General features: G+C 48.1%; 1 protein-coding gene across 1 annotated transcript in view; it reads left to right on the forward strand.

Annotated features, from left to right (window-relative positions):
* Positions 1-4,353: 4,353 nt before the first annotated feature.
* Positions 4,354-20,276, forward strand: part of Foxk1 (forkhead box K1) — a 67,295-nt gene continuing 51,372 nt past the window's right edge. The window contains exon 1 of the mRNA XM_027413539.1: positions 4,354-4,909. Coding sequence (XP_027269340.1) covers positions 4,392-4,909 — 518 coding nt within the window. The 5' untranslated portion in view covers positions 4,354-4,391. The remainder of the gene's footprint in view (positions 4,910-20,276) is intronic.

Consider the following 20,276-nt stretch of genomic DNA (forward strand, 5'->3'; position numbering starts at 1 on the left):
TGTTGCAGCAGGGTAATCATGTTTCCATTCCTTTTTCAGGCTAATATTCCCTTAGACATATGTAAAATGTGTGTGAATTCTTTTTTGTTTGGTTGGTTTTTTGTTTGTTTGCTTGCCTGTTTATTAAGACAGGGTTTCTCTGTGTAGTCCTGGTTGTACTGGAACTTGCTCTGGAGACCAGGCTGGCCTAAAACTCACAGAGATCCACCTGCTTCTGCCTCCCAAGTGCTGGGATTAAAGGTGTGCACCACCTGGCTTGAATTCTTGACCTCATTCCACATTCAAATTATTGTGAGTAAAGCTGACAGCTTTACTGTATGTAAATATCTCCCTCACACCTTGCTTTCAGGTTTTTGTTTTTTGTTTGTTTGTTTGTTTTTGGATATGCCCAGAAATGGGATTCGGTGTCCTCTGGTAATACTATATTGGAGTTTTCACAAATATGAGTGCAGGTACATTATGTATGTATGGGTGTATGTGTGTGCACATGCATGTGGAGACAGAAAGACAACCTCGGGTGTCACTCTCAGAAAAGACATCCACCTCCTATGAGGTGGTCTCTCTAGGCTAGACTGGCCAACAAGCCCCAGGCATCCCCCTGTCTCCACCATCCCAGGGGTGGGATTACAAACACATGCCACCATATAGTCTCTTTTCTCTCTCCTGGGTTCTAGGAATCAAACTCCAGTCTTCATGCATTCACAGAAAGCAGTTTACAATCGTGCCATCTTCTGAGCACTCTGTGGTTGTGACAGTCTCTCACTATGTATCTTGGGCTGACTTTGTACTCTTGGGAGATTCCCCTGCCTCCACTTACTGAGCAATGGAATTACAGGTGTGTGCCACCTGTCGTGTGTGTGTGTGTGTGTGTGTGTGTGTGTGTGTGTGTGTGTGTGTGTGTGTGTTTTCAATATTCCTGGGACCCTTGGCTTTTCCACATCTTTCTCCTTAAACCTGGGTTACCTAGTCTAGCAGGTCCCTAATCAGCTTCCCATGGCCACTTTGACCCTCTATTTTAGTCAAACTTCTTGCAGCCAGAGTGACTCCATTACTAGCACATAGGTGTGCTTCTCGGGGCTTTTGGGGTTTTACACAGATTTAGGGTCCAACACAGTCCTTCACTCATCTAGCTCAGATGAATTGGTTGCTCTTTCCCTGCCACAGTGACCTTCTGTCCATCCCTCCTGGGTACAGGACTTCCAGTGCTTAGCATGTACATTCCTTGGCTGGAAGCTGTACTCCCACACTTAGCCTCCAGCCCCAGCCAGTGCCTGCTCATCCTCTGAACTCTGCTTCAAGAATCCTCATTTTGGGAAAACGCTCCTCAGCCTCTTTCACTGTGCTCCCCCTTGATCAGGTTCTTTTGCCACAGTTCCTCAGAGAGTTTGTCTCTAAGCCCGGTCTGGTGGCTCAGGCATGCAATCCTATCCAGCTAATGTGAAGGCTGAGGCAGGATGATCTTGGATTCAAGGTCTGTCTGGGTTACAGCATAAGAATAAAGCCAGTGTGGAGAACTAGGTGAAACCTGACTGAAAATGGAAAATACAAGAAGTGGTAACAGGCTGGCAAGGTGGCTGGGTGGGTAAGGGGGCTTGCCACCAAGACTGAGGACCCAAGTTATATTCCCCAGGCCCCACACAGTGGAAGGAGAGTTGCCCTCTGACTTGGGTACACATGATAGATAGATAGATAGATAGATAGATAGATAGATAGATAGATAGATATTATATTATATTAAAGGGGTGGAGCACTTATAGCTCAGTGGCAAAACACTTGCATGCACAAGGCACTGGACTCAACTCTAGTACTAAAAAAAATGAGATGAAAACCTGAGCAGGGAATGATAGTACCCACCCATAATTCTAGTTTTTGGAGGTGGAGGCAGGAGGACCAGAAATTCAACTTTAGCTATAGAGCAAGTTTGAGGCTAGCCTGCACTACAAGAAACTTGGTCTCCACAAACAAACAAACCCAACAGACCAAGCTAAAACAAAACCAAACCCACATCAAAACCAAAACCTCTGTCCCCTGCCTCTCAAACATGCTTATCTCTAGTTGTAGTCTTCCTTAACCCATGAGCCATCTCTCCAGCCCCTTGGTTGTAGGCTTTCTAACAGTGCTTCTCAACCTGTGGGTGATGACCCTCTTGAGCCTACCTATCAGATATTTACATTACAATTCGTAACAGTAGCAAAATTACAGTTATGAAGTTGCAACGAAATAATGTTTTTGGTTGGGAGTCACCACAACATGAGGAACTGTGTTAAAGGGGCACAGCATGAGAAAGGCTGAGAACCATTGCTTTATAACTGGGTGATTGCTCTCTTGTTTGAGTCCAGAATGGGACTTCTGAAGGCAGGGAAGCTTCTGACAAATCTCCCTTCTAGCTGTCCCTCCCCACACACTCTGCCATGCACCCCACAATGCACCCTGTCAACACACACCCTGTATGGCTTAGAGCGTTACACTGGATACTATGGGTCTTTTTTTTTTTTTTTTTTTTTTTTTTTTTTTTTTTTTTTTTTTGAGACAGGGTTTCTCTGTGTAGCTTTGGAGCCTATCCTGGCACTCGCTCTGGAGACCAGGCTGGCCTCGAACTCACAGAGATCCGCCTGCCTCTGCCTCCCGAGTGCTGGGATTAAAGGCATGCGCCACCAACGCCCGGCGATACTATGGGTCTTATTTTGTATCTGTATCTTTATTAGTCCTAAAGTTCACTGCAGACAGGGCCTCCGTCTCTATTCTCATGGTCATTGTTTGTAAAAATTCTTTTGTGTGTGTATGGATGAATGTTTTTACGCGCCTGCGTGTTTGTGTGTGTGTGTGTGTGTGTGTGTGTGTGTGTGTGTGTGTGTGTGTGTGTGTGTGTGTGGTGTGTGTGTGTGTGTGTGTGCGCGTGCGTGCGCGCGCGCGCACACATGAGTGCACAAGTGTGTCCTTTTTTGTTTGGTTGGTTGTTTTTTTTTTTTTTTTTTTCAAGACAGGGTTTCTCTGTCTAACCGCCCTGGCTGTCCTGGAACTCGATTTGTACACCAGGCTGGTCTCCGGCTCAGGGAGATCCACCTGCCTCTGCCTCCCAAGTGCTGGAATTAAAGGCGTGCGCCACCACAGATCCGCTCTTCCTTTTTTGTTGTTTGCTCGGCTTTGTTTTTGTTTTTGTTTTTGTTTTGAGACAGTGTTTCACTAAGAATGTGGAGCTCACTGATTGGCTAGGCAGACTGGCCAATGAACTTCAGCGATCTGTCTGCCTCCACCCTAAAGCGCTGGGATGATAGAAGCTCTCAATGGCTTTTAAAGTCGGTGCTGGGGAATGAACTCCAGTCCTGGAAGATGAATGAATCAGACACTTTACCAACTCAGCCAGCTCCTTCACAGGTGCACTCACGTGTGTTCCTGGAGGAAGACTTGGCTGGATTAGCATCCCAGTGCAGGACCTTGAAGTTCTCAAGGGATACACATGCTGCCAAATTCACCATTTAAATGTTTTCAACTACAGTCCATCTCCAGGGTGTCTACAGTCTCTAGGAACCTGCCAAGCTGTTCACTTTAAAAGGAACAAGGGAAATCAGGTGTGGTGGTGTACACCTGGGACTCCGGCAAGAATCTGGGAGCCTAAACTAGGAGGGTCGCCAGTTAGAAGCCTGTCTGAGCTGCATAGCAAGAGACCCTGTATGAATTAATTAAAAAGGGTTAGGCTTGGTGGTACACACCTGTAATAGCCACACTCAGGAGGATGGAGCAGGAAAATCATGAATTTTCGGCTAGCCTGGTCTAGGTAGCTAAACCAGGCCAGTTTGGGTATGAGACCGTGTCTCAAACAACAACAAAACAAGGATCAGCAAGATGGCTCAGCAAGTAAAGGAGATTGTCACCAAGCTCGACCTGAATTCCATCCTCAGAACTCACAGGGTAGGAGAGAGAGAATAGACTCCTGAAAGTTGTCCCCTCTTACCTACGCACACACACACCAGGTATGAGAAAGAACCACAAGTAAATACATGAATGAATAAATAAAATGTAATTTGCAACGTTATAAAAACAAAACAAAACATAAAAAGAACAGCCGTGCCGAAGCGATCGGCGATGAGCTAAGACAACACAAGCATCCTTGGGCAACTTTGACCTGCAGCCCCAGTGGGACACCCCTAAAAATCGTGGTGAGTCAAGCACCATCGCATGCACTTCGGGGCGGGAGGAGGGGGCTCTTTGACTCTTTGAGTCTCCGCACCCGCCCACCCCGAGGTGGAAGCTGCGCGCGCAGCGACAGGGGTCTTGCAGCGCCCCGGCTCCGTTCCGTGCTGCAATCCAGCCCAGGTTTCCGCGCGCGCCGCCCGCCCCCGCCCGCCCCGCGCCCCTCGGCCGCCGCCGGAGCCGCTCGGAGCTGCGCGAACATGGCCGAAGTCGGCGAGGACAGCGGCGCCCGCGCCTTGCTGGCGCTGCGCTCTGCTCCCTGCAGCCCCGTGCTGTGTGCCGCGGCGGCGGCCGCCGCCTTTCCGGCCACCGCGTCCCCGCCGCCGCCGACACAGCCTCCGCCTGGGCCGCCCGCCCTGCCCGCTGTGCCCGGCCCCGGCCCGGTGCCCTCCACCGCCGCCACTGCCACCACTGCCGCGCCCGCCTTGGTGGCCGCGGCCGCCGCCTCCGTGCGCCAGAGCCCTGGGCCGGCCCTAGCGCGCCTGGAAGGCCGGGAGTTCGAGTTCCTGATGCGACAGCCCAGCGTCACCATCGGCCGCAACTCATCGCAGGGCTCGGTGGACCTGAACATGGGCCTGTCGAGCTTCATCTCCCGGCGCCACCTGCAGCTCAGCTTCCAGGAGCCTCACTTCTATCTGCGCTGCCTGGGCAAGAACGGTGTCTTCGTGGACGGAGCCTTCCAGAGGCGGGGAGCGCCAGCCCTTCAGCTGCCCCAACAGTGAGTGCGGCTCCATCCCCGGGTCACCCCTCTCCGGATCTGGCCTGACCCTCCTGGCCACCCGCTGGTCTCGACCCCACCCAGTCAGGTCCCTTGTCACCCCCTGATGTCGACCCTGTCCGGCCTGAACCCCTTGGTCACCCCCTGAGCTCGACTCCTCCTGGCCTGGCCTCTGGGTTGTCCCCCATCCCGTCTATTTTTTTGCTGGGTCCTAGCCCCTGGTCACTCCCGACCCCATCTCGACTCTGCCAGGCACTAGTCCCTTCAATCTCGACTCCACCGGTCTCTGATTACCTAGTCATCTCCCAGTCTTGACCCCACCTAGCTCTAATCCCCCTGGTTACACTGATCTCTATCCCACCTAGCTCCGACCCCCTCCTTACTCTGTTTCTCCACCCATCTAAGTCTGATTCCTAAGTTACCGGTGATCTCGACCTTCACCTGGCCCTGACCCCGTGATTACTGTGATCTTAATCACGACCCACCTAAGCCTGATCCCTCTGTTACCTCACTGGGCCCCGATCCCTGGGTGGGCTATGACTGACTGGTTGAGCCAAACCCATACCCCAGTCAAGTTGAAACCCTCTGTCACCCCTAACCTGGACAGGCCTAAACACTGGGGTTCACTCTAACCCCTTCCTCTGTCTCTGTCTGTGTGTGTGTTTGTGTGTGTGTGTGTGTGTGTGTGTGTGTGTGTGTGTGTGTCTGTGTCTGTGTGTGTGTCTGTGTGTGTGTCTGTCTGTGTCTGTCTGTCTGTCTATCTGTCTGTCTCTCCCCTACTCCATCTGGCCCCCACCCCTCCCATGCTGGAGCTGGTTGCCAGAACATCACTTACTTTCTGAACCCAGGTCACCACTAATCCCACCTGTCCTCAATACCTGGGGTTGCTCTTGACCCTTATCTTACCAACTAGGAGCTGTTACCCCTGACTTTACTTAACCTGAAAGCCCTAGGGCCACCTCTAACCCTTTCTCACCCTGCCTAAACCTGACTTGAGACCATCAGCTCACCCATCAGCTTCACCAGTCTGGACTCTCTGGGTCACCCCTGTCTCTTCCAGCCCTGAAACACTCCAGGGTCACCGCATGCCTAAATCCCCAGTAGCCATGAGATCCCACTCAGCCTGCTTGACCGTAACTTCTCCCACCCGTGGCCCTCAACTTTGATTCCATTTAGCCCGAACCACCAGGGCCACTTCTGACCCTGTGGTCTGAATAATCTAGGTACACCCCTGTCCTTGACTCCCATAGGTCAGGACCCCTGTGTTCACTCCCTTGGCCTGGACCTGGAAGGACTGATGAACTGCCCTACCCCTGCCTGGGAGGTGTTACCTGGGAGGTGAATGGTCCAGGGAGCAGCCTTGGGGGCTGAGGGACAGTCCATGCCTTAAGAGCATGTCTGGAGGCAGAGGCTTTAAATCTAGTAGCTGGGCAGGAAGTGCAGTGCCTCTATTTACCCCCAGAACATGGTGGGAAATACAGGTCCCTACCTTGTCCCATCTCTCAGGACACTGCTTCTGTGACATTCAGTGCCATGCCTACCTTACCCTCTTGCAAGATCCCATTATTCCCAGTCCTCTCTCACCTAGAGGTCCGGGATTTTAAGATCTTGTGTACCAGGAGAGAGCCATGTTAATTACTTCCTTCCCAGCACTTTCTTTTTTCTATCCAGTAATTGCTTCTAACTCTCACTAGTGTTCTGTTGACAAGGTTCACGCCAGGTGTGAGTGTCTCGTTACTCACATTTATGATCATGCACCCTGAGTGTGGAGTTTTTGCTGGGGTCATTCCCAGGTGTGGAGTGCTCACTGTGTATGTCTGCCTTCCCAGGGTCCAGATGTGTTAAAGATTCCATACCGAGTAACTTTGAACACCAACAGTGACTTATCTTATTAGGGTGTGAGAGGGAATGTCACCTTCTTTTCCCAAACCTGAAAGCGGTGTCCCTGTAGAGTGTACAAGTGCTGGACTGTGTAGCTGGGAGGTAGAACAACAATTCCCTGGCTCATGCCATACTTTGGGTCCTATCCCCATCACTGAAAGAAAATAAAGCCAGATTGCCTGGAGGGACAGTTGTTCAGTCAATGGGTCATTGAAAGCATTCGTGGGCCTGAAAATGACAGGTGACCATTCTTTCCACCTTCCTAGTGCTCTTTCCTGTAACTCAGATTCTGGGAATACCTCAACCCACTGTCGGCTTCTAGGGTTCTTGACCCAACCACCCCTGCCAGAATCTAGTTTACTGTATTGTTAGGGATGGAGCTACACGTGCAGAAGCCAGAGGAAGAGGTCACTGGGTATCTTGCTCTGTCACTCTCCACCTTATTTCCTGAGGAAGAGTCTCCAGCTGAACCTGGAGTGAGATTGGCAGCCAGTGATCCTCCTGTCTCCATCCCTACAGCACTGGGGTTGCAGCATCTTAGGAAACCACACCTGGCTTTTTGTATGGGTTTTGGGGTACTTCCTCGTGCCTGTGCAGCAAGTGTAATTCCTATTTGCCGCCAAGTTCTCCCCAGCCCTGCTCGCTGCCTTTTGAACAAAAGGCTTTCTTAAACACAGGATTGTCTTCTCTACTGTGGGCAAAGTTTCAAACCACAGGGTCCTGCTCATCTACTGAATAGGCTAAGGCTGGTATTTTTGAAATTATGTTGGTGTGTGCAGTGCCTGGAAATCTCTCTCAGGAGCTGGCATGTGTAGTGGGTACGTGTCTGAGCATGGTGGCTTAGCTGGCAGGGAAGTGATTTACTACCGAGCCCTACAGCCCTTTAGATGGGTGCAGAGTCCCCTGTGCTGTGTGTGTGTGTGTGTGTGTGTGTGTGTGTGTGTGTGTGTGTGTTCATGTGTAGAGGCTAGAAGTCAACTTTGAATGTCTTCTTCATTTACTTTAAACCTTCTTTATTGTGACAGGGTGTTTCACATAATCTAAATGTCTAGGTTGGTTAGCTAGTAAATCCCAAGGTTATCCTTCTTCCTGCCTCCTCAGGGCTGGAATTATGATCCCTCACCTACATGTCTAGTTTGTTGTTGTTGTTTTATGTGACTTGTTTTGTTTTGTTTGTTTGTTTTTTTCAAGATAGAGTTTCTCTGTGAAATAGTCCTGGCTCTCCTGGAACTCACTCTGGAGTTCCAGGCTGCCCTCAAACTCAAAGAAATCTGCCTGCCTCAGCCTCCTGAGTACTGGTATTAAAGACATGCCACCACCGACCAGCTTTAAGTAACTTCTCATGCCTGTGTGGCAAACACCAGCTGAGCCATCTCCCCACACCAGCTGTGTGAATTTGACTTGAGGGGTGTTTCTGAGCACAGTCCATTTCAGCAGAGTCCATAACCCGTGTGTGTAAGGAAAACTGGCAAATGGATCTCATATCTGCCCTGCTTCAGAAAAGCCTGCCAGCAGACCAGCTGAGCAGTTCTGTGGGGTCTCCTGTTGTTTTTGACTATAGGAAACTCCAAAAGAAATGGTCTCATGCATAGGACAGGATGTTGTCAAGTTCTGGGTTAGAGTGGTGTTTAAGCATGTTGACATTAAAAATAATCCCGATATTCCAGTGAGTTCAGAGCAAGGTTGTTGTAGGTACACACACACACACACACACACACACACACACACACACACACACACACACACACGTTGGGATCAGAGGTGGCCTCTAGTATCACAGAATCATCCTTTATCAGTCTCTACCCTATATTTTGAGATAGGGTTTCTTATTGAACCTGGAGCCTGTTGGATTGGCTAGACTGACAGCCCGTAGGCCCTGGGAACCCCTTGCTTCACTTCTGCAGCACTGGGTTACTGGAGTGTGACACTGCAATCATCTTTTGCTTAGGTGCTGGGGCTGTCACTTCACCACCAGAGTCCTCTCTCCAGCCCCAAGGCTCCCTTTTTTTATTTGTGTCCCCCTCCCAATTTTTATCTTGAAATGAAAAATTAATTGGTGATTTGGAAATAATGGCAGTATTTTCTGTGCCTGTTTTTTGTTTCTTTAGTCTGTTTTGCATCAGAATTTCATTGACTTAACCATTGCCCACCTTCAGCCAGCTCCGGTAGCTCCAGACTTGACAGTTTTGTCCCTTGTGGACACCCACACTGATTCCCAAAGCAGCCTCATCCTCAGCTGCCTTCTACTCCACTCTCAGGATAGTTGACAGTGACAGCCATATGGGTGACATTTGCACACACCACACTCTCCTAGGCATCTCCCACACAGGAGGGAAAGCAGAATCCAGCCCTGGTGGTTGTATGTCTTCAAACCTTCAATACTTTCAGTTATTGTTGTCGGAAAAGTGTCTGTCTGCTCACATAGCTGGTCTTGATATGTTCTGTTTGATCCTTGGGTGGAGAACCACCCAGAGCTGCCAGGCACGCAGGCAGAGGGAGTGTACCTCTGTGTTACCGGGGATCAAACCTAGGGCTTTGTAAGCACTCTACCGCTGAGCCACATCCCATCTCCTCTCACTGGGGGATTCTAGGCAGGTGCTCTACCACTGACCCACACTCCCAGCCCCTCATTGGGGGATTCTGGGTAGGTACTCTCTACCACTGAGTCACACCCTCCAGCCTCTTTTCATTTTTTTAATTTTGAGCCAAGTTCTTACTAAGTTGTCCACGGTTGCCTTGAACTTTCAATTTCCTGCCTCTGTCTGCAGAGTATCTGGGATAACAGGCTTACATTGCCAGGTCATATTTGTCCCTGGGGTTTGACTCAGCCTCGTCCTTGGTTGGGCTTCAGTGCCTGTGCACTCAGTGTGTATGTTTGTATGTGTGTATGTGTGTATGTGTGTCTGTGTTGGTGATGGTGTCTGTATGTTTCTTTTTACTGTTTACTTTGGAATTGATGTTGAACTTGAAAGATGTATTTATCCCTTCCTAGCTTTTCCTGCTCCTCTGCCACAGCAGAGCACTTGCCTAGAGTCCCTGGTTAGGCTCAGTAAGGGATCAGGTTTGAACCCCAGTACTGAAGGAACAAAGTGAAAATAAAAACACTTGAGTGCTGAGCTCCCATGTGTCTAGCACGCAGCATCCACAGTTGTCTTACGGCCACTCCCTGTCTTTCTCCCTAGTTAGGCTTAACCTAGAAGCAAATCATAGGTGTCGTGTTGCCCTGCAAAAGGTAAGGATCCTTTAAAAGGAGAGAAAGATCACGACAGTGGCCCGTCTCACCTACAAAATAAATAGTAAGTTCTCCTGTTGACAGTACCCACTCAGAACCCCACTGCCTCACAATGTTTGATTGCTCACCCAGGATTTTCTAGAATCAGAGTCTAAAGAAGGTCCAGGCATAGAGCTGTCTGTCTTGTGTCTTTTGTGTGCATGTGTGTGTGTGTGTGGGGGGGTACATGTACATATGTGTATAAGTAGGTATAGAGGACAGAGATCAACTTTGGGTGTCATTTCTCGGGAGTTGTGTATCTTTTTTTTTTTTTGAGACAAGGTTTCTCACAGTACCTGGAGCTCAGTTAGGCTAGATTGGCTGCCATCGGTCCCAGGGATCATCCTTTCTCTACCTTCCTAGCTCTGAGATTACAAGCCCATTCTGATTTTTAGATGGAACTCAGGCCCTCATGCTCAGACAGTGAGCACTTTTCCACTCAACTACCTCCTCAGCCCTGAAGGATATGTGTCATCTATCACATAATCCAAAGGCTCCCCAGGTCTCACTTGCTCTCTTGCTGAGTGAAGCCCTGAAGGACCAGGGTCATCTGTCCCCAGAAGGTCCCAAAGCTCCTCTTAAGATTGACTTCTAGAGACACGAGTAGACCTTCCCTTTCTCTTACCTGCAAATGGGTGTTGAATCAAACCCAGAGATTGGATCACATTCCAGTTTGATCTTTATCTTTTCTTTTTTGGTCAGAACTGCCGCATAACTGGTTTTGGTATGGCAATCAGGAGACAAATTGTCTTCTTGATCAGATTAGATTGTGTGTGTGTGTGTGTGTGTGTGTGTGTGTGTGTGTGTGTGTGTGTGTGTGTGTCAGAGGACAGCCTCCTGCATCATTCTTCAGGAGCATTTATAGGCTTGGTCTCTCACTGAACCTGGTACTTACCAAGTAGGTTAGGCCAGCTAGCCAAGGAGCCTGGGGAATTGTTCTTTTTTCCACCTCCCTCTGGGATCATAAACCTGTGCCACGGAGCCTGCCTTTTATACATGTGTTCTGGAGAGTAGACTCAGAGCCTCATGCTTTTTCGGCTCTGCTGACTGAGCTCTCCCCACCCCCCCCCCACCCCTTTATGTTGGCTAGCACCGAACTTACCATGTGACTCAAGCTAACCTCAAACTCCTGATCCTCCTGCCTCCACCTCCAAGTGCTGGGGTGACAGGCGTGTGGCACTGTATTAGCAGCTTTTGTCAGTCACTAACCGAGTTCCGTTTGTTGTTACTAGGACTTTTCATAGTTTATTTGGATGCTAGCTGGTAAATCAGAGGAACTAAGGGGCTTTGCCTTGGGGCAGGACTGATGGTGGATGTTACAGATCACAGCCATCAGACTCGGATCCTGATAAAATAGAACCAATTGTAATGGCCACTTTGCTACCCAAGGAATTGCTTCAGACCTAATGGAAAGATATGTGACCATTCTTTGCTGTTTCCAGCTGGTCAGTTGACAGCCAATTAGTTGTGAGTCATTGAGCAACTAGTTAGCAGCTGGGCGTTATGTTGAAATCCATTTGAAAATGCCTGGCTTAGTCAAGATGGACAGTTCCTCTGACTTCTTCCCATCGCCAAGCATCTCTCGGGCTGGTTACAGCATTTTCCTGCAGTCCTCCCCCCCCCCCACACACACACCCCACGATCCTCAGGGAGCTGCTGGATGGGGGCAGGTTGGTCAGGAATGGGTATCGGCACGCAGCTTCATCTTGCCCATTGGTGTAAGAGAGGGAGGGTATCAGGTCAGCCTGCCTTGGGGTCAAAACTGGAGGATTCGGGAACTGGGGTTTTGCTCAGCCAGTGTCTACATGGAGGGGAACCTGGCACAACACAGAAGGAAGGAAACTGGGGGGCAGGCTCTTGTCGCTGGGAGGGCAGTAGATGCCACCTGGAAGAGGAAGGGTAAGATCCTAATGAAAGACCTGAGAACAGGTGTGGGGTGGGGTGATTGTTGGGTTCAGAGGAGGAGGGCTGGAGTGCAGCATGCTGGGAGGTTGGGGGAGAGAGCTGTTGCCTGGGCAGTTCTGAGGTCAGGACTGAAATACAGCCCCCTTCTACAGAAAGGCTTCCTTCTGTTTGTTGGGAAGCACCTGCTGTTGCATGTCAGGCTTGTCAGTCTTGCTATACTGTGGTCTGGTTACAAAGTTGCTTCCAAAATGTCTGAGGGGGCCTGGGGCTGCAACTCTGAGTAGAGTGCTTTCCTGGCATGTGCGAAGCCCTGGGTTCTGTTGCAGGACTGCATAAACTGGGTGTAATGGCACATACCTGTAATTCCAGCATCTAGCCGGTAGAGGCAGGAGAATCAGAAGTTTACAGCCAGTATTGGCCACATAGTGAGTTCAAGGCCAGCTAAGGCTATGGGAGACCTCCAAAAAAAAAGAACAAAACAAACAAGAAAGTTTGTGGGATGTAGTGAATTGGGTACTGGCATAACAATTCTTCACTAAAAATGTAATCCATTCAGTTTGCACTGAGGGCTCAGGGTCTATCACCTAAGGAACAAGGTTTTTATAGATTCTCTTTTGTTGAGAATGGGATCTTATGGAACCCAGGCTAGCCTTCAGTTCCATTGTAGCTAAGGATGGCTGAATTGATCCTCCACCTCCTGGCCGCAGAGATCGCAGATGTGCACCACCACAGCCGGCATTTTATGTCTATCTATAGGACATATATAGTAATTACATAATATGTAATTTTGAAGAACAGTCCATAGGAAAGATGTTGTTGGTCATGTAGTGCATCCTAACTGAGTTTGTACCAAGCTTATGGAAGCCGTTTTGAGCTGATATAGACCGCATAGAAACGTAATTGGGGGGCCTTACTTGATGCTTTGGAAGAAGACCCAGCTCCGCTCTAAAAAGTGGAAATGAAAGCAAAGGAGCTGGGGTTTGCAGACCGAGTGATTTGCAATTTGTTTTTGCATCTTGTGAATGTCGGAGGATAAACTTGCTAAATTAATGACAACTCAAATTGCAGCCATGCCTCATTTCCATAATTACCCTACATTTAAAGCATTTCATATTAAAATGAGAGGATTATAGAAAAAAAATGCTTTTACTTTGATTCCTGGAAATGGGCCCTTGTTATAACTGGCTTAAAGAGTCTGTAGTTGGTTTTCAAAGTGTCCTTTCTCCCAAGTTTCTAGCTTCCTGGCAGAATGTTGCCTGCTAATGAGAGAGAGAGAGAGAGAGAGAGAGAGAGAGAAGGAGGAGGAGGGAGGAGGAGGAGGGAGCTGGGGATAGAGTGGCAGGAGCCTGAGTCCCAGCCCTGGAGAGGTGGAAGTGGGAGGAACAGAAGTTCTAGGACATTCCTGGCTACATAGCAAGTTTGAGACTGAAACAAGCTACATGAGACCTCAAAGAACAAAACAAACAGACAAAAACCAAAAGGATTTTTTCTATGAGAAAAAAAAAAAAGAAAAAGAAAAACCCCAAAACCTGTATTTGGCCAGACATAGTAGAACATGGTGGTTGCCTCATCATTTGGGTAGTTGGAGGAGGATCTTGAGTTGTGGGCAGCTTGGGCTTCATAGAAGAGTCTGTCTCAAAGAAACCCCCAATTTAAATAAGATGTGTTGTATGTTTGGTTGTGTTGTCACTTTTGGGGCTTTATGATTTTTTTATTACTTGTGTGTGTGTGCGCATGTGTTTATACAGGTGTGCATACCACCGCACATGTGTGGAGGGCAGAGGACAGTTTCCAGGCTTTTCTTCTCTCCTACTGTGGGTCCTGGCAATAGAACTCAGATTGAGAGGTTAGCGTTTTTTACCTGCAGAGCCATCTCACCAACCCAGTTATTTCAGCTTATTGTAAGCCTCCTGAGTGTCTAATGTAATGAGCCAGCTAGACTCCCAGCTGCTTCTACTCTCAGGCTGTTGCATTGTTATTTTGGCTGAAGGACATGGGGAATATTTGGCCACACAGCACCGTGGCTGGAAACCAGAGGAGCATTTGAGTGGCTTGCCAGATAGTCGTGTCTGTCTGGCTTTTATCTCTGACCAGGGCTTGACAAGTAGCTTCTTTAGAGTCCATTGCAGTGAGAACCTGAGCTGCATCCATGACCTGGTGTTGAGTGCTCGCTTTATGTTCAAATTCTCACTGTATCTCATGATTTTATGACACTGTACGTTGGCAATGGGAGACATCTTGGACTGAGTCGTGCAGTGTGGTGATGTCTTGGTCCATCCTCTGATCTTCAGTTCAGACAGGCTTTATTTGTACTAGCAAGATATCATCACAATGCAGTCTTTGCAGGTTCCTGCACATCTTGCTGAATAAAGAAAAGGCTGTTTACCCTTAGGTTTCTTGCAGAAACTTGGTTATAGACAGTTGTGATCTGCCATATCTGTGGGTTCTGGGAACTGAACTTGGGTCCTCTGAAAGAGCAGTCAATGCTCTTAACCACAGAGCCATCTATCTCTCCAGTCCTAATGTTTTGTTTTGGTGTGTGTGTGTGTGTGTGTGTGTGTGTGTGTGTGTGTGTGTGTAGATCTTAATAGGAACAAGCTCTTTGATACAGTATAGTTTTGTTGTTGTTCTTTCTGAGACAGGGTCTCATGTTGCCTGAGTTGGCCTCAAACTCACTGTGTGGTTAAGCCCTGACCTGGGGGCTGAAGTGTGATTCAGTGGTAGAACACCTGCCTGGTGAGGGGCTGAGGGTGTGGCTCAGTGGTATCGTATGTGCCTGCCATAGAGAAGATGCTAGATTTAGTCTGAACACTGAAATAATTTTTTAAGAAAATGTATGACTTCCTTATGTATAGTTGAAGCTGTGTGCAGCCTCCTATGTAGGGGGCTATGTGGTCCTGCATAGTGGTTGTGGTGGGCAGCAGGTAAACTGGACTCATAGGCAATACAGGGTACTGGCACCAGAAAGCCCTCTCAGAAGTGCCACTCCACTGTGTGATTGGCAGTGGCTGTGTGACACATGAGGAACCTCCTTGTGTTATCAAGAGGCCTTGGCTGTAAGGCACTGATTGAGAGTGACTGGTGAACTTAGCAGCACTTGGGAGCTTCTGTAGAAGGAGCAAGGCTGGAAGCCACCTGCCAGCCACCTTGGCCCTAGGTCGCAGAAAAGGGAACCCTGCGGAGATGAGGGGGCTCCTCCCTTTGTCCCTGAGAAGCGCACACCCAATCTGCCTCACAGGTAGGGCCCTGCTCTGGGAATGAAGAATGACTCATAGAAGCTGGAAGAAAACATCCTTCCCCTAGGAATACCCAGGAATATCAAGCCGCCTCTGGTTTCAGCCACACCAGCCAAGAAATGCTGGCTCCTTCCTTGGTTTAGTCCCAGCACATAGAAGACTGCTCAACACCCAGCTTCCCTTTCCTGAGCGGTTTTCTCTATAAATCACAGTGTAGGCACATTTCCCCCCTTTACTTACCCTTAGATTGACTAGCCAGGGATGCCATGGGGAATCTAGAACTTTCTCCAGCTGCATTGAGCTATAGTAAGGCACTGGGTTTTTTTGTCTGCTTGCTTTTTATTTTTTCTGTTTGTCTTTTCATTTACACTCCAGCAGCCACACAGGTGCAGGCTGGTCCCCAGTGTCCTTGATGTAGCTTCAGGGCCACAGGTCTCCTGACTGCTAAGCACAGCCACTGCATGGGTTTATCCATGTCTCAGAGGAAGTTTTCCTCAGTGTGAGGATTCTTCTGTCTTGACCTCCCATCTCCCTATAGGAGCTCTGGAATTAGAGGTGTGTTCTGTCCATGTCTAGTGTTTTGTGGGTTCTGGGGATTCAAACTCAGATCCTCACACTTTACCCACGGAGCCATCTCTTGAGCCAGGAATTTCTTTTTTTTTGGGGGGGTGTTTCGAGACAGGGTTTCTCTGTGGCTTTGGAGGCTGTCCTGGAACTACCTCTGTAGACCAGGCTGGTCTCGAACTCACAGAGATCCTCCTGCCTCTGCCTCCCGAGTGCTAGGATTAAAGGTGTGCGCCACCAACGCCCGGCAAGCCAGGAATTTCTTTTACAATGGTGTCACTGTTCATCCTGGGCATCTTAACTTCATTTGAGTCCAGCTCCTCAGCATCTCATCCCAGTCTTTGCAGATGATAAGACTCTTTGACAGGTGCTTGCCTGTGTCTTTCAGCCTGCCATGCCAGGTGCATTTACCTAAGGAGCTGTTGTTGCTATTGTTATGTGTGTGCTTGCTTTTTAGGTAGGTTCTCTCTCTAGATCAGGCTGACCTTGAACTTACGATTCTTCTTTAGCAGTCTTCCAAGTGTTGGGTTATAGGTGTGTACCACCATGCCCAGATGCCTGACAAGCTCTCACGGTGCCCTTGCCCTGCCACGGCAGGTGAGTAGGTGTTGAGATGAGAATTGGCTGTTGCACAAGAGTCTCTTGAGGTCAGAGGCTTGCTGCATCTGGAGGTTGCACCAGTCCCAGCTTGCCCTGTGCAGTTCATCAGAATCTGCATGGCTGGTGATGGACAGAGGGAAGAGAGCAGCTGATCTCACTTCCACTCATGACTGTGAGCAGAGCTCAGTTCCTGGCCTCTCCAAGGAAGGGCAGCATGCCCAGACAGACGGAAACAGCAGCTCACTGACTGAGCAACTGGCCAGTCTATCTGAGATCAGTGTGGCCAGCTGCAGCCTGGGGACAAAAGCCTGCCAGCTGCCTATGTTTGTAAATAAAGTTTTAAAAAGACAGGCGTGGTAGCACCTGCCTGTAATCCTGGTACTTGGAAAGCAGAGGTAAGAGAATGTGAATTTGTGTCTAGCCTGGGCTACAAAGTGAGACCCTGTTTAAAACAAATAGACAATTTTATCAGAACACACTGCCTGTGGGTTTCTGAACTGGGTGATGTTGCTTAGCTGAGAGGGCCCTGTAGCCTTGGTGTCACAGCTGGTTAGGCTCTGCTTTTGGCTCCACCCCCAATTGCTCTTGACTCCACCCCTATCACCATTCATTCCCTTCAGGCCAGGACTGTATTCTGAAACTCAAAAGCCTGGAAGTACCAGCTTTCTTTATACATGGTTCCAATTTTCTTGTCACACTTAATCCCAGATGTTTCATGCATTGGTTTGGGGATACGGATGGATTTTTTTCCCCCTGTTGTTTTCTTTTTTGTTGTTGTTTTATTAAAAACATGCTTCTCTCATGATTACATTTACTTTAGTGTGTGTCAGCATAGAAACATGTATGTGGAGGTCAGAAGACAGCTTTTAGGAGTCAGTTCTCTCCTTCTGTCTTGTGGGTACCAGACTTGGTGGCAGGCACCTGGACCCTCTCTCTGAGCCATCTTGCTGACACATTTTTTCATTGTCTTATAGATTCTATGACTTATGTTCTTGTGTAGAGAAGATAGGCATTTGGATGTTTGTTTCTTTGGCATGTTATAATACTAGTTTATTTTCAAAGTTTTGTGTTTGAAAACACTGGAGCTTACACAGACAGTTGTAGGGTGAGTACCGATCCCTCCCTGAGTCATCTGCCAGGATTTCTCCACGTGGGGTTTCTGCTTTGTATCCTCAAGCATTTCCTGTGTGTGCAGAGTGAGGCATTCTGTAGCCAGTGCCTCCCCCACCTTAATATTGCAACATACATTTTTCTGTAAGAATTTTTATAGAACTTCAATTTCCAGAAATTGCATATTGTATAGCAATCCTTTAAGCTGTTTTATTAGCACATATCAACTATACATATTAATGGGTGTCATTGCGATGTCTTCATACAGGCGTATAAAGAACGTTGGTCATAGTGACCCTCCTTTTCCCTCTCTTTCCCCTTCCACTTCTCTGGATCCCCCTTCCTCTTCCCAACTGCTCTGCCTTCTGCTTCTGTGCCTTTATTTTTTTATTTGTAGTGTTTGTGAGCGTGGGTGAGGGATTGTTTACAAGAGTGTGGGCACCTTGCCAGTGGCTGCACCACTGAAGAAAATGTGTCCCCCACAAGCAACCAGTAACTGTTTAGATCTCAAGGAGGAGTGGAGCCTCAATAGCCTCCCCCTCCATACGTTTTTTCAGCTGTCCCAATAGCATCTTTTAGAGTGTTCTGACTCTGGCATTGGACCTAGTCTAGATCTCCCTGTCTGTCTCTGTCTCTGTCTCTCTCTGTAAATTCATTCATTTGTAGTACTAAGAATTGAGGCCCAGGACCTCCCAAACCCTAGCCAGGAGACATACTGCTGAATGGCCCCTCTTGTGCTCTTGGGATATTAGGCATGTACCGCTGTTGGCTAAGTGTTTGTATTTATCTTCACGTACTTCAGTAACCCTGTAACCCCAACAGATCTTCAGCCTTTTAATCTTTTAATGACCATGACATTTTTTAAAAAACAAAACAGACCAGGTATTTTATAGGATTACCCTCAGTTTCAATTTTTTCTGAGTTGATAAAAATGCCGATTAGAATCAGTATAAGCATCTTCAGCTGGAAAGGAAGGGCCTGCACACCTCCTCAGGATGTGGCTGATAACACTGGGGTGCATTCCTGGCTGTACTAGTGCTCTCTCTCTACCACGAAGTTACTGTGTTTTCTTTTGTAGTTAATAAGTGATGTTTGGGCATTAGCCCAGTGCAGAATATTTTGTATCTGTCTAGTCACATTTACCTGCTTCTAGTAACAGTTTACAGCCCCCTGCATGTGTTTCCTAGTCTTTATCTGCAAACAGTGATATTTTGTCTCTTTCTTCCACTGTTTCTTTTGGTTGTTCTGGTTGAATGGGCTGGACCTCCAAAACCTTTTTGGGTAAACAGCCTGGGAGAAGGGACTCCTTTCTTGCAGCCAGCTGGAAAAGGAATGCATGGAAGCATTCCACAGAGAATGCAGATTTCATGGCTTAAAATCTGCTTCCTGCACCGAGGAGAAGGCTCAATGGATAAAGGCACTTACTGCACCCGCCAACACCTGGGTTCGGAACCCTAGAACTCATGTAAAAAGTTGGATGCAATAGTGGGTCTGTAACCCCAGCATGCCTGTGGGAAATGGGAGGCAGACACAGGACAATCTCCAGAAGCTCATGGGCCAGCATGGCTTGTACAGTGCTGGAAGAGACCCCTGGATAGAAAAGAAAGGACCAGCACCCCAAGATTGTCCTCAGACCCCCACATGAAACGGATCTCCGAAACTAACACCCCCCCACACACATATACAATTAGTTAATTAATTAGTTGTTTAAAATAGAAGTCCTAAACTGGGCTTGGTGGCAAATGCAGGTAATAGCTCAGCACTTAGAATGTGAAAGCAGAAGAATAAGCAATTCAAGGTTACCCTTAGCTACCAGAGTGAATTGAAGCCAGTCTGGTCTGCATATGGCAATGCCTAAAAAAAGAAAAGAAAAGAAAAAAGAAAGAAAGAAAAAAGGAAAGAAAAGGAAGACAAACCAACAAATAAAAAAATAAAAAAACTTGCTTCCTAGTCAGTTCCAATATAACACATCTAATGCCCCAGCTACTCACAAAGAAAAGGCAGGAGGATTGGAGGATTGCTTGAGCCAAGGGGTTCGAGGCCAGCCAGGATTATTTATTATACAGCAAGACCCCATCTCAGTAATAAATAGCTGCTTTGTTCAGGATGCCCTTGGTTAGGTCCCTCAACACCCACCAGCCTAGTGATGCACATTTCAGCTTGGGTGCTGTTAAAGGACCACAGTGTTCTTGCCTACTGGGGTAGTAACTGGCACACAGCTGGTTAATACTTTACCAGTCCTCCTTGGCAGGAAGAGCTCACCATGGAGACCATCTGAGAGGTGATTTGAGGTTCATTCACTTTCCTTCTTTCCTTTCTGATATGGTCTCCATAGCCTATGCTACCCTCAAACCTGATGTTACAGCCCAGGCTACCCTTGATTTCCTGATCCTCCTGACTTGGTCTCCCAAGTTCTGACATTATAGGTATTTATAACCACTCCTGGCTTCCCGTGGTGCTTGCAAGGTGCAGCTGATCAAGGAGCATTTGGGAGAGAAAGGGGCCAGGAGTTGGAGACCACCCTGGATGACCCAGTGTCTATTAGACTGGACAGAGCCATGTACAACAAGACCCTGTCTAGAAAAAACAAAAAATGATTCAGGTTAAAGCCAGGTGTGGTAGTGGTACATGCCCACAATCCCAACAATCCAGAGACAGAGGCAGAGCCTAGGTAGGTATGAAGACCCTGTCTAAAGAAAATAAAACAAAAACTGAAAATTTAAAAAATCTATGGTTCAGTTGGTAGAGTGCCTGTCTAGTATGTGTTAGGTTCAGGGTTCAATCCCTAGCACTTCATTCA

This window comes from Cricetulus griseus, chromosome 4 (genome assembly GCF_003668045.3).
Source record: "Cricetulus griseus strain 17A/GY chromosome 4, alternate assembly CriGri-PICRH-1.0, whole genome shotgun sequence".
Classification (NCBI taxonomy): Eukaryota; Metazoa; Chordata; class Mammalia; order Rodentia; family Cricetidae; genus Cricetulus; species Cricetulus griseus.